The sequence below is a fragment of the Hippocampus zosterae genome, chromosome 4 (assembly GCF_025434085.1).
Source record: "Hippocampus zosterae strain Florida chromosome 4, ASM2543408v3, whole genome shotgun sequence".
NCBI lineage: Eukaryota > Metazoa > Chordata > Actinopteri > Syngnathiformes > Syngnathidae > Hippocampus > Hippocampus zosterae.
This window is the reverse complement of record NC_067454.1, coordinates 18,771,379-18,786,095: the sequence shown is the minus strand read 5'-3', so window position 1 is coordinate 18,786,095 and position 14,717 is coordinate 18,771,379. Positions and strand designations below refer to the sequence as shown.

General features: G+C 40.4%; 1 protein-coding gene across 2 annotated transcripts in view; it reads left to right on the top strand.

The window, feature by feature from the left end:
• Positions 1-14,717, top strand: part of homer2 (homer scaffold protein 2) — a 28,136-nt gene that overhangs the window by 8,768 nt on the left and 4,651 nt on the right. For both annotated transcript variants that reach the window (XM_052062413.1, XM_052062414.1), the window contains exons 3-8: positions 7,384-7,515; positions 8,442-8,534; positions 9,438-9,577; positions 10,792-10,948; positions 11,539-11,649; positions 13,373-13,453. In XM_052062413.1, the coding sequence (XP_051918373.1) occupies positions 7,384-7,515; positions 8,442-8,534; positions 9,438-9,577; positions 10,792-10,948; positions 11,539-11,649; positions 13,373-13,453 (714 nt within the window). The remainder of the gene's footprint in view (positions 1-7,383; positions 7,516-8,441; positions 8,535-9,437; positions 9,578-10,791; positions 10,949-11,538; positions 11,650-13,372; positions 13,454-14,717) is intronic.

Sequence of the window (14,717 nt, the reverse complement as noted above, 5' to 3'; positions counted from 1 at the left end):
ACGAGAGAAGATTTTGCGTCGACTGGTATTGATAAATATCTAGATATGGAAACCTAGCTGCCGGGGTTCAAGTTGGTATCAGCATTATAGTCATGCTTCTGGATCACAAGCAATTGTTGTTGGTTAGTTATCATGCCATACTTCACCAAAATGTGCTCATAGCTTTTTGAGATCCGTACATGTTATGAAAATGAGCCAAACGTTTCTAGTTAAGGTAATCTCTTTTGAGACAAATTGAAACAAAAACTTTCTAATAAGTAATTAGCCAATGTTTTGTTGTCCTCATTTGCTGTCGGAGGGCAGAGTGTGCTCTGCTCATAATTTTTGAAGACGGCTGTTTACTCTTGGGCTACATTTTTGGGGCACTCTGAGTAACCAATGGGCACAGTTGAACAATGTTTTGAGTTTCCAAACAGACTGAGTGAAGCAGCGCGCTTGGAGCATCTTTCTCAATGAACCCACGATGAGAAAACGGGGTTTTTGGGAGTGATGAGCTCCAGGGCAACTTTGGAAATATTCTCCAAGCACGCACTGCTCCCTTTCGACCATTCAGAAACTCAGAGCATGGAATTGTGCCCGTCGGTCATTCGGAGTGCGGGCGAGCACTCGAGGTGGTCCAACTGGGGACACGACACACCAGTGGGTTAGGCAGTACAGATGGAAACAGTTCAAGCACGAGCTGCTGATTGCTTTATATTAAAACATGGGCTCCGTTTGGAAAGTAGTGAGAGTGGCGTGCGCTTAGCCTTACCGAACACACGCACTGAGTAGTGCAGTGGTGTCAGAGTGAATTTCCATACTCGACCCTAATGTCTATTTTTTTTTGTCAAAGAAATTTCCCCTAAAAAAAAAGTAATAAAATTCTTGACTGTTCTGACTTTAAATGAAGAAAAATCGCAAGAAAACACAAAAATAGGTGGAGTTTAAACTGCAATAGATTGAATTATAGTCACAAATCTGCGATAGAGTGAATCAACAATAACCGAACCGCGAAGTAGCGAGGGATCACTATATAACAGGAAGTATCATCTTATCTATGTGGATAAGAATGATAAATATAGCTGGGGGCTCTCGGATCATATTTCCATCCAGAAGGCTAATGGCTTTGGGATAAAAGCTGAAGCTAAATGCTATCCTGTATATGACTGTTTATAATTTTGCTTAAAATTTGTATTAGACTCCCATGTTTGGTTTACCGTTCGGGTTTCCATTTCAAAACAGAACAGTAGCAACTGTCAGTCACAGAAGTTTAAAATCGGCTTCTTTAAAGAGCTCCTCAAATAACGTCTTACATGGCAAGTCTGACTTAAAAATGCCTACCCGTACTGTAATTGATGGCAGACAGTCAATATTGGGATTGTAGGTAATAATAGACACCATTTAAATTGTACAAATATTTATATTCACAACACCACCGTTCCTCATCTCGGTGAACGTGTAGATTGTTTCCATGGTGATAAGAGCCTCCTCTCCTTGTGAAAAGATGAGCCATTGTCATGCAATCATTTTTAGCCCTTTGATTACTTGTGAGTGATTGTGGAGACGCAGTCAGAGCGCAGTTGTTTGGATTTTGCTCCACTGTTTCGTTACAAGGTCTGCGGAGCTGACTGGAATAACTAACCCAACAGCTGAAGGTTCAGGAGGAAATGTTATAGTATGTATAACCTTTGCACAAGGATTGTATCGTTGCAAAGTTACTCGTTGTATAATCTCAAGATAGGATTTTCACACCATTCTTCGGTGAAAATCTCTTAAACATGAATGTGAGTTATTTGTGTATTTTTGCAAAGCAATGTTTTGTCAAGTGATTCCCAGTGCTTGAAGCCAGCGAGGCAACACTCATCAGGTTATGTCATCACGCGGTACTGACAGGAGATGGCTGGCGACTCCCAGACCACACTGGCTTATTTTTATCTTGCAGGCGCTTAAGAAAAGTCTTCATTTGTATACTGAAAAAGAACACACAGCTGCATTTATTTCTGATGGCATTCATCTATACTTTTATTTTCTCATCAATACTTCCCCAAGGTCAGACCTCCTTTCTCCGCTCTCCCACTTATGTTGCCTCTTTTGTCATCGCCCTAACATTGCAATCTTGTCTGTACAACCATTTACGATGCCACATCTTTTTCACTCACAGGTTACAGTGGATTATTTATTTTATTTTATTTTTATTTGGGTAGGGGATAAAATGCATTTTGACATTTCAGGTCAGTGGAAACGCAGTGCATCTTCTCAAAGCACTTTTTAAAGTATTGAGAAATTTGTGGAAAAAAAATCTCTAATTTGCATACTCCTTATGAACAAACCAGGTCTGACCAGGACAATCGTTTTTGCTGCTGTATGCACGAACTGTGACAAACTGTCAGCATATATTGGTTCACTGAGAGAACCAGACAGCTCACCGATGATGACAGAGCGAGCAGAAATTCATTCCAAGCACTTCTGACTTCTTTTTGGCCAGATGTGTGCTGCTCATATAAGCTCATCACAGTATTACACAATTAACTTTTGGTACATAATTTATTCATACATTGACACCTTCCAGGGATAAAGATGCTTGCATGAAGAGTCCTTTGAATAGGAGTAAATTCTAATATAATTTCATTTCTTTCAACTTTATGATCCCATATTGAATTTACTGCAATGCAATTGGCTGGTGAGCTGTCTAGGTCAGGGCTGGGGAAAAGCTGCAGGTCACCAGTGACCCAAATGAGAGTTAGCAGCATAGAAATTGGGTGGATGGATTGTGAGGATTTTATATAGCATATTATTATTCCTAGCTTTTCTAGCTCTAGATACAAAATTACTGCCCAATTGGGTGATGATTTTATATTTTGGACGAAAAAACGTGCACCCAATTTTGACCATTGTGACATTGATTTTTTGGGGCGGCGGGGCTTGTTTGTTTCCCTACCCATATCAAGTGCAAGTGAAAACTATTGGCTCTGTTATTAACTACCGGTATTTAATAAACAGACAATCAGACAACAAATATCTTATTGATTCCAAATTACTTTATGAAGACCTAATCCATCAAAAAGCAAATCTGAACCTGCTTGGTTGTCACTGGAAAGTGACACTATCAATGGCTGATACTGGTTTATCAATAATGTACTGTAGATGTGCAGCGATTCTTTTAATTGCTCAATCAAAGATGATGAAAATTGATAGAAAATACAAATGACTCAGCAAATCCATCTATAGCACTGGCATCAACCAAACTAATAGAAGAAATCACCAACTCAATGGACAAGAAAACAATTGTGATTGGGACCCTCATTGATTAAAAAAAACATTTGATACAATAAATCATAAAATATTGATAACTAATCTAGAACAATATGGGATTTGAGGGCTAGTTTTGAATTTGGTGAGAAGCTATTTGGAAAGTAGGCAACAGTTTGGGGTTATGGATTGGTATAAGTCACAATGCCTGGACATTGGGTGTGGCATCCCACAGGGGTTAGTAATGGGACCAGTGTTTTTTAACATGCATGTTCATGGCATTTATAATGTCTCAAAATCTCTAAAATGCATCCTCTTTGCAAATGACACACACATTCTGTTTTTTTGGGAAAAGCTTACAGCAACTACAGTCCTCGCTTAACTGTCGAAGAGTAAATTTACAAATTGATCTAAATAAGTCAGTCTGCACTCATTCTGAGCTATTTGGGCATTGTGTGGTAATTGTCATCCGTGGTCGACATCTCATTTACAATATGACATTATGTGAACTCCGACCATACATAATCAGACATGGAACACATTCCCATAGAGGCTAGTCAAGCAGGCTCGTAGTTTGAAATGCACCCTCAAGTTACTGGCCAGCAGCACTTTAATTTGTACTTCCTGTGTTGCATTTGATACAGGACTGGCTGTCCACCCCCACAGCTGCTCATGTCACTCCACACCCCCTCCCTCTGTCACGCTCTCCCACTTGCCTACTCGCTTGATTGCAGTCTTGCATGCACATTCATACCACCTACAGCACCCTTAATGGGTATTATGATGATACAGTAAGTGGAAACAAGCAATGCACACACATTTTTCTGTATAATGAAATTATGGTTTCTACTGTTATCTTCAGCTTCATAAGAATCGAACTGTGCTGAAAGCATCCTCAAATTCTCAATGTCATGAAAGCGGAGGGAACGATTGCTACTATTGATACTTTAACATATCTTTGAGGAAAGCCCGTGTTATGTTTCTTGACATAGAGAGAGAGATATTTGGGGGGTTTTATGTTTGTTTTTTTGCTGGGGGTTGCACACTGCAATCCGATTCACACGATTTGCCACACCTGTGGACAGTATTGTGCAATGCCAGGCTCAAGGGTACCATGACAGCAATTCAACAATATGGATGGATATCACGAAATGCTTCCTTGATTCATAATAAAATGGCATTTCCCTCTTGCTCAAGGGTACCATGACAGCAATTCAACAATATGCATGGATATCACGAAATGCTTCCTTGATTCATAATAAAATGGCATTTCCCTCTTGCTCTACTTGGGAAACAATAAAAGGCAATTGTTGATTTTCAGTTGACTTAGTGGTGAACTTGGCTGCATGCTTATACAATTCACATGATGTGTCAGAAGTGCTGTACAGATATCATGGAGTTATTTCTTTTGTACTGTTCCACCCATTTTACCATTGCTTTTTTGTTTTTTTTAACCTTGCCTATGGTAGGGCTTAACCATCCACATCTTAGTGTTAAGATAAGATTCAGGGCATCTAAATTGGTGAGGGTTGTCGTTTTTATCTTGCAGCAGCCCAGTTTTCCACTATGAATGAACATTAAAGTTTTATATCGCAGACTGAAACAAATGTGAAAATTTCACTCAGCTCTTTGGGAAGTGCTTTTCAGGAAACTCTTTTGAGAAAATGAGGTCTTTTTTTTTTTTTTTAATGAACCTTTTTAGAATGCTGCTTGAATTCTCAGTTACAACAAAAGTCTTGAGGCTTTTCTTTCTAGTTTTTTTTTTTGGGGGGGGGGGGGTTCATGTTTTTGCAGCCGTTGGAAATTGACATTTTGCATTGTTGAAAAGGACACACATCTGTCAGATTTGAATTCTCTAGCACTGTGTCCACAGCCAGGTTACAATGAAACAAGGATTCCCCAGTAATTTAGCCCTCTTCAGTTGTTCCTAATCGTTGGGATAAGTGGATCTTTATAGTCAGGCAAATTTGGCTTCACGTGAATGCTTTAAAGTGACTGCTTTTGTCAACATGGATTGGGCAGTACAATTTACTCAAGCCTGGTCAGGCTGAGTTTTAAGTATGAGATCTACTATAGTGCTTTATGCCCTGGTTTACTGCATCCCTGCAACAATTGATAGTCTTGTAGCAAGCAGACAATGTCATTGGACAATTTAAAGGTTGTGCGTTAGCAGTTCTAATGGGTAGCAGTCTTTTGTAGGTTAAATACTGTCATGAGTTGGTGAAATTGGCACATTTAGGAATAATGTTTCATTAAATTTTTTTTTTTTTTTTTGTAACTTGCATCTTTATTATTTTTACAACATGTAGGACCATACAAGTCGGAACATTTGAATACAGAGGGTTTCGTATATTTCCACCTGTGGTTAGTTTCTACATCAACATCCATTTATAACTGTGAAGGTCCTTTAACGGAGGAAACGACTAAATAACCTGTAAACATATGCGGCAGAAGAAAAACAAATTAAAAATTGTGATCAACAATGACAAGTGTCCCTTTAGTTTGGATTTATATTTGTAATATACATTGACTTCCTCTGATTTGTGGTGTCATTCTTTCATTCATTTAAAAAAAATATATTCCTCCCATTTTTCCCATCTCGTTTTAAACTTCCCTACTTGGACCCTCAATATGTATGTGAATCTTTCCAGCTCAAATATTTCTCCCACTATTCCCAGCCAGATTCTTTGTTGGTGGGTCAGTTTTAAACCATGTTCTTATTAATGGCTTTCTTGCTGGCAGACAGCAACACTTTTATCAAGTACTCATCTCTCGTTAGTACACTTTCTTGATTTACCGGTGTATTGCCTAGATACATCACTAAGCCGGTCTTTGGTATTTCATAGCCAATTATCTTCTTCAGTTGTCTCCAAATTGCTTCCCAATAACCTTTCAACTTTTGTCATTTCCAAAATATGTGTGCAAGATCTACAGATCTTTCCTGTCCACGTAACCGCCAACACTCATTCTGCCCTCACTAAAGAGGCTTGACACAAACTCAAGGCAAATGTTCAGTAAAAGGGCAGCTAAGACGACATCACCTCATTTGGTTTTCAGTGTCCACTGCAGAAAAGATTGGCGAGCCAAAGTTGGGACATATTTACAGTATGTCACAGTTTGACACAGATTCCTGTGCCGTTTACGTTTGGTGCTCATGGAATAAGCAAATGAAACAGAAATACATGATTTGAATGTAACAAGTAATTGAAATGGGGGAAAACATGACAACAGAGGAAAATGATCTTGAACTTCTGAGATCGGATGGATGAACTTTCCAGGTTTCTCTTGTGATAGAGCCCCCCCCCCCCCCCCAAATAGTACTATGAATTGGGTCAAATGGATTAAATTGATTAAGAAAATAAGAGTCAAACTGAATTAAATTGTGTTGCATTGTATTAATTTCCCCAGTCTGGGACAAATAAAGGATATCTTAAAGCTGTCATATTTGATCCTTTTCAAGAGGACCATGCTAAATAAAAATCATTACTCACAAAAAGATAATATATGATGCTTTCAAGTTAAATTTGAGGACGAACCAAGAATGCTCTGGAATCATTAACAGGTGAACTTAAATTGATATTCTCTAAACCAGGCATGTCCAGCTGCGGGCCTGGAGGGCCACTGTCTTACCTGTTTAACAAACCGGATTCAGATGATCAGTTCATCAGCCAGCTCCAAAGCAGCTTTAGAACGTTCCTGATTATCTGAATCAGGTGTGTTGCTCTTGGGAGAGCTGGAAAACAGGCAGAACAGCGGTCCTTGAGGACCGACTTTGGACACCCCTGCTCTAAACGTTTGAATGCCTGTGTCCCAACTGTTCAGTGTTTTATGTTGCTGTTCTATCACCAGGAACTGAACAGAAAAATTCACGCTTGGCGTTTGATCTATGAATAGACCGATACATTTCCTAGTTCAATTACAGTCCTCTTCCTCATGCTGTTGACATTTTGACATCATGAGAGTAAGACCTCTTCTAATAATTGATCAGTTGTGTCTGTGTGTGTGGTCTATTTTTTGTGTGTAGTGTGTCATTACTCTGCAGGTAGGTGTGCATGCTGGAGGTTTTATCTGTTGGCAAATTGTAAGATGAGCTATTGAAACTCATTAAACTAATCGCGTCCTCACCAGGTGTTTCAGGTGTCTTGTTTTCCTCAGGTTATCATCAACAGCACCATCACACCCAACATGATGTTCACAAAGACGTCACAGAAGTTTGGCCAGTGGGCAGACAGCAGGGCCAACACGGTGTTCGGTTTGGGCTTCAGCTCAGAGCAGCAGCTTGCTAAGGTAACGGTGTTCACAATTACACACAGTTGGTCAATGAATGAATGTACCTTAAAATCATTGCAATACAAGGGTCCCCATTTCCACCAAGCATTGACGTCTAGTTCTCCTCTGTATGGTTTGTAAGAGGTTATCTGCCATATTATCTACCAAAGGGTGTGTAGGCGAGATGGCAATGGTGTATTAATTATGTAGAAAGTGTGACATCATACCAGCATAACACAATAGAACCCGTTAATGTGTTCACCAAAAAGGAGAGAGGTGTCAAAGTAAACAATGGTGGATATCCCGCATTTCAGATTTATTATGACAGGAAAGATGAGCTTTATTTTTGAAAAGGATTTTTACTTTATGTTCATCCCAAAGGACAGTTTTGTTTTTTGCTAATAAATGAACTGTAGAATGTCTAGCACAGGGGTCACCAAACTTTTTGAGAGTGAGAGCTACTTCATGTGTCCTGATTGTGTGAAGGGCTACCAAATTGATACGCGTCTGAAATAACATTTGTACAAATTACATTTAATAATATTAGAACATTAGCTAGCTAGATATATACTGTAGCTAGCTAGTTAGATAGCTAAATAGGTGGCTATAGAATCTATAATGCTGCCCATGTTTGCATTTTTAAATCAAAATTTCTACGAGCAAATCACAATCCTAGCACTGGCGGGCTACTGGTGTGGTCCTCACGGGCTACCTGGTGCTCGCGGGCACCACGTTGGAGACCCCTGGTCTAGCATCACCCATCAGGTACCGTTTTGCTGCTTTTGCTCCACCCTTTGGGTCTGATTGTTTTGGTACCCTTCACAACTTGGGGAACCGAAATGCAAAATTTGCCAAGGGGACTGCAGTGCTTGGTTAAGACGAGGCTTAAAGTGTCCAACTTCATCAACCATTCGTTGCCAAGAGCTCATTCCTATCATTTTCAGTTTGCAGAGAAGTTCCAGGAAGTCAAAGAGGCAGCCAAAATGGCAAGAGACAAATCTCAGGAGAAGGCAGAGGGGCTGGGCAATCACACCCAGGTAACGCATCACTCTGCAGCCTGAAATTCTGGATTTGAACAAGTTTACTGCAAGCACATATAACCATTACTGGAAGAGAAGCACAGCTGTATGCAAAATCAACATTCTGTTCGAATCAATTGTCACAGCGCTACAGTACGTTCTTGACCTTCATGCGATGGTGATGTTGAAAAGTCATGGTAGATACCATGAAAAAAACATTTTCTCTAGTTTACCCCTAACGCATGATTTGAGCACATTTGAATATAGAACACAATCAAACTTAATAAAACGCACTTTTTAAAGTATCCCTAAACCGAACCTCAATACTAAGAATATTCTCTCACTCACGCAGTTCTCCAAAAAAGGGACCAAGCATACTTGCTTTAAGCTCTTTCTTTCACATTCTACCTTTTATTAAACAGTCAACCACAAAATACAAAATGAATATACTCAAAAGTAGCCGCACTAGGCCATAACAATCAAAATCAGACTATGCAGTCATGCCATGCCCCTAAAAGGCACACATTCGATTAGACACTGCTGTTGTCGTACTTGCGGCTTGTCCTAATGTATAATAATAGACGCTTTGTTCATTGGCATTCTCTTTTATTATGTTATGTCCAGTTTTATTTTTCTTTCGTGAAAATGCGAAACATTTTGAATGTCATTTCAAGTAAACTGAGTTATGAGCTTGGTCAAGAAAGCATTTGCTCTTAAATCAAGGTATTACTGTATCAACGGCATGTTTGGACAAAGTAATAGTTGACGTGTCATGATTGTTTATGCCGTTTTGCCAAAGGAGTGTCCAATTTCACAGTAAGTGCGGGGCTTTTTGACAGGCTATCAAGCGTGAGAAAGCTGCAGGTAGCCCACTCATTTAAAAGGGCCTGAAACATGAAATGTCCCCGCTCCACCCACCAGGAGTCTGGACGTGAAACGCCATCAACAAACCAGGCTTCCAGCATGAATGGCACCGACGATGAGAAGATTTTTCACGTGGGACCAGAGGCTGTCCTGCTGAAGAATGAGAATGATCTCCTCAAGAATGTTGTAGAACAGAGGTAGTGGCTTCCTTTTGAGTTTTTGATTTACTCTTTCAAGGCATTTTCATTTTCTACTTGAAGATTAAGCAGCAGCATGTACTGTATTGAGCTTACTTCCATAGACGCGAGCCTCGACAGGACCTCTACAGTCGACATACATGACCTGACCATTGAGTGCATTTTGAAGATATGATCCATCATTAGGCCATTAGTTATTTATTTACTTATTTTTACTTGCGAACAGAAACTAGAGATAGGAGTGTGAAAAATTCTTCTTAAAAAAACGAAGATTCAAGCTGTTAATTGCCCCTCCCAGTTTGGACTGTGCGATGGTGGAAAAAATAACAATAATAATCACAAATGTTTGATTTCATTTCAGTGGGCAAAGATGCACTTATGTACAAATTGCACTTCTATTATATCCCAAGGCACCACTCTGTTTGACATCATGAAATAATTTCACTGCATTCGAAATGGCTCCCTTACAGGGACCTCCTGATTTTAATAATTACCGAGATGGCAGCTGTGGATCACTCGTACTGTTCCATCTAATGTTTGGAGTTTCGCACTGTTCTGAAAAATGGTCTCTTTTTTTATTGCTGCTGGGATTATCTCAGATGCCCATAAATTATCTGAATTACTCTAATGGCCGAGACTGCTCCACGCGCCCATTTACTTCATTAATCCCAATACTCAACGCAGTAAATTATAATTGCATAAAACAGCAGATGTTGTTCCAGATAGGCTGCATATGACCCCAAAACATTGTGGTCAACTATGACATTGCTGGTTTTTTTTGCTGCATTTATTTTAGTTAGATTCTCTCTCTCTCTCGATATAGATCTCGAACAGTCGTAATATATATATATATATATAATATATATGCTACTCACAAGAAGTTAGGGAAGTTGGGCTTCCTGGTGAAATTTCAGGACCGTTTTAAAATGCACTGATCTTTACAGGTGATTTTAACATGTATAGCACCGGTGTCATTTCTTTTTTTTTTGGGGGGGGGGGGGTCCAGCTTGATACACCTTTGGGACATCTCTTTGTCACTTCTCAACATCTCCCGACAATACCATGCACATTTAAGCAAGAAGTCTTCATTCGAATGTTGTTGTTTGATTCTGCGTCGCCTCAGTGGGCACATAGACCAGGCCTTTCAACAATCACCTGTCTAAATGTTCCTTCTTTTCATAACGCTCCTCTTGGAACCGTCTCATGTCTGACAGCAACACCAACGCCAAGAAGTGGGAAACCGAGCTGCAGACGTTAAGAGAGAATAATGCCCGGCTGGTGGACGCGCTGCAGGAGTCCTCGGCTAATGTAGAGAGCTGGAAGAAACAGCTAAGTGCCTGCAAGGAGGAGAGTGACACGCTCAGGCAGAAGGTAATGTAGTTTTGTGAATGCCGAAAAGAAATCTGCACAAACGCATTAAACCTTTTTTTTTTTTTTTTTTTTTTGTGCTTAGCTTGACATGAAAAAAACGGAACAAGTCCTCCTTTATTTATTTTTGCGGTGAACATTTTTCCAGCCCGCAAGGGGCAATCCACATTACACTCTGCTGTATTATAGTTTATATAATTGGTTGCATGCTGCACACAAACACGCCGAGCACACGTGTACACATGTTGGCTCAGGATGAGCTCAGAGTGAGGACCCTATACGTGAGTCAGACTGTAGGCTGTCCATCCACCAAGTTGTAGCAGTGGGAGTCGAACCATGACCCTCTGGCACTATACTGCCATTTCTGCTTGCTCAGTTGTAGCTTACTGTAAAACCGATATACAAGACAAATAAAGTTAACCATTTTATCTTGGTTCACTGCTAACATGAAATGGGAAAGGTCATAGATGGGCTAATGGCAATTAGCTTCGATGCTACAGTAATGATAAACTTTCAAACAACTGCTACTTTAACACACGGTTTTAAAGTTCTTCACATTTCTCCTGATGCGTCCCTCGCTTGTGTGAGTTTAGATTGCGGATCTGGAGGTTCAGTGTCATGAGGCCGCTCAGGAGAAGCAAATAAATGTGCAACTGAGCGTGCGTGTGCAGGAGCTGGAGGCCGAGCTGCACGATAGAAAGCAGGTAAAATCTTCATTTGAATTTTGCTGTTGTTCACTTTGGAGTCGTGGAGGGGGGGGGGCTCTTTTGTTGTAATGTGTTGATGTTTGGTAAAAGAAAGCACAGTTTTTGCAGATTTTAAAGGGCCTGATATTGGCCAATTTAGCATGAACAACATTGTATTGTGCTCCAAAGCAGCAAAGTGTCTGCTCTGCATATTCTTCATGTGCTGTTATTTCTAATGAGAAATAGCTCTGTGAGGACACGGTGTTTTGACCTCTGCTTTCAACTTCCAGTGATCACAGAGTCTTGCGCGCACTTGTCTTTGTTTTACCAACAGTGGCGCAGTGCAGAAACATAAAGGTTAACTTTTAATGTTGCAAAAAAAACAAAACAAACAAAAAAAAACTTCAAATTGCAATGAAAAGGTTTTTTGTTAATACATTTTTGCATTTACTTTGTTAATGCAAAGACTTTGTTTTTCTTCTTCTTTCTACCCAATCCTGCTGCTGTAGACTGTATATTTCCGCAATGTGGGACAAATAAAGGATCCCTTAGCTTATAAAACGCTAATAAAGCCCTACCCCGAGCTTTGAGACAATAATTGCCCAATAAATTTCTCGGTTAATTTTGAAGCAGTATTTCATCATTCCTCTTCATAATGCTGTTCAAATGGTGACATCATGAGACCAAAAATATGCCCATGCTCTCAGAGGGAAGTGGCCCTGAGCTTAGAGCGGTATCAGCAGGTTGCAAATTAGATACAGCAAGACTGGGAGAGTAATCGAGAGGCTTAGAAGTGGACATCCTTGGATTTTCATGGCTCAAACACCTGTTGTGAATTTCCTTCAGCTCTTTGTTAGACAAGAGCAAGTTGTGCAACGAGTAATAAAACAACAAACAGTTGGACATGTGCATTGACAAGTATAGGTCAAATTGATTTCATCTGTAAAGCTATACAGTATTTTACCTCGAAATTCCACTCAAAAGGCTAACCATCTGAGTAGCGTATGTTGGAGCTAATTAATAAAATATCATGATCAAAGGATCATTGACCAGTGAGAGTCTGCAGTTTTTCCATTAATTATGCTTCAGCACTGACCCAACGGCCTGCAAATCACGGTAAGGTAGCAGATGGCCCACAGAGGCTCATCTGCCCAGTGACTCATTTCTCCTAGAAACGCGCATGCACACAAACGCACTTTCTCCCGGGGTGGTGGGCACATTCTGGCCACTGCTGCAGGTTTGGCAAACATTGGCTTCTCATTATTATGATGAAATGTTTCTCACAAAGCAGAGAGGCGAAAAAGGTTTCAGGGCAAAACCTGAAAAACAAGCTTGCACGTCCATGGAGAGCACTCTGAACTGATACTTTTATGTTTCATCGTTACTTTTACTCGACATTCACGGAACATTTTGGATTTTGCTCCCTCAAAAGCAAAGATTTTTTTCTATGTACACAAAGGCCTATTTCTCTAAAATCTCTCTGAGTCAGTGTTCGTGAGCGCTTCGCTTTTGCCAGTATAATTCATCCACATCACAGTTGTGGCATGTCAAATTGCTGATTCGACATGATTATTGCACACGTGTGCCTTAGGCTGCCCACAATAAAATGCCCGTACCTCATGTTATAACTAGTGAATGCTCTTTATCGAGCAATCTTCATTAGGATTCCCCATTTGTTATGCGCTAAACTTGTCAAACACCCCTCTGCCACCCCCCCCCCCCCCTCTTCCCCACAACCAAGGAGCTGGAAAATTTGAGGAAGCAAGCAGAGATAATCCCCCAACTCATGGCGGAGTGTGAGAGCATCACTTCTAAACTACAGGTAAAGAGCACACAATCAGTGTTAGGTTGTCACGATTTACGTGTGTATGTGTGACTGCAGCTTAGTCCGTTTTGGTGGCTGGCACACGACTAACGTCACACAGCGAGTCCGACAAGTGCATTCTATTCATCTCTCAGGCTGAAGGCTGGTGATTCAAACATTCCTGTCATGAGTCTCTCACACACATGCGCACAAATTGCTGGCTGTATCTATTAATAAGGGACCATTTCCAGCACAAAGGTGTGTGGGTTACCACCCTTTTACATGCTACTTTCTTCCAGATTGGAGAAAGGAAAATAAATTGGTTGTGTTGTCACTGGCTGTAAAATGGTGCTCTTTTTGAGGTTTTTTCCATGTGTGTTGATGTCTTATCTTTGGCGTCGGCTGCTTTCAGCAAGCCCCACCTAGTCCCTCCCGTTTGTCATTTTAACAATAGGGTAGCTGTTCGTCAGACTTGGTGAAACCTGAAGTGCGAGAGTGCACAGGCAGTGGGGTGTGTGAGAGCCAGTTGTGACATCGCCGCACCTGTATGCTCCAAGTCAAAGTTTGAAATAATCCTGAGGCCGAACGTGTCGAATACAGCATGTACTGCCTGGCTGGGCCAGCAGGGGTGCGGCGCGGGAGAAAAGCAACAATGACATGCCTGGAGTTCCTCAACTGGCTGCTTTGTTTGTCAAAGCAGTCAGCTGGATGAACAACAACAAAGAGTTCGAGCCTTCTTTTCCACTTGCATGGCTCCTAAAATCACAACTGTATGTTGTTTTTAGTTTTTCCTCTAATGCTTGTCTACCACTAAATGGACCTGAACAATGAATCAAATTCAAATCGTCATTACTTCTAATCGCAAAGGATGCCAATTCTGCTTCGTTTTGGTCAGTCAGGTTTGTTTTTTGTTTGTGTGTGTGTATATACACACACACAGGGACAAAAATGTTGGCAGCACTTCTCTATTAATGAAAGAAAAACGATGATAAAATGCAAGAAAAAATATATATAAATATAAAAAATGGTAATCGGGCAAGGAAAATCGGATATTGCCTTTCAAATGTGGTTCAAACAAACTCGTGTAACATGCTTGGACTAAAATGAGAGCACCCTTAGCCTAATGATTCGTTGCATAAAATTTCAAAGCAATAAAAAAAAAATTTATAACTTACAAGGAGACTTCTCCAATTCCCGGGAAACAACCGGAGCAAAACTGCTCCGGTTGTCTCAATTTCGAAGGGTTCTTTCTCCAGACTGCATCTATCAGCTCCTTGCACAG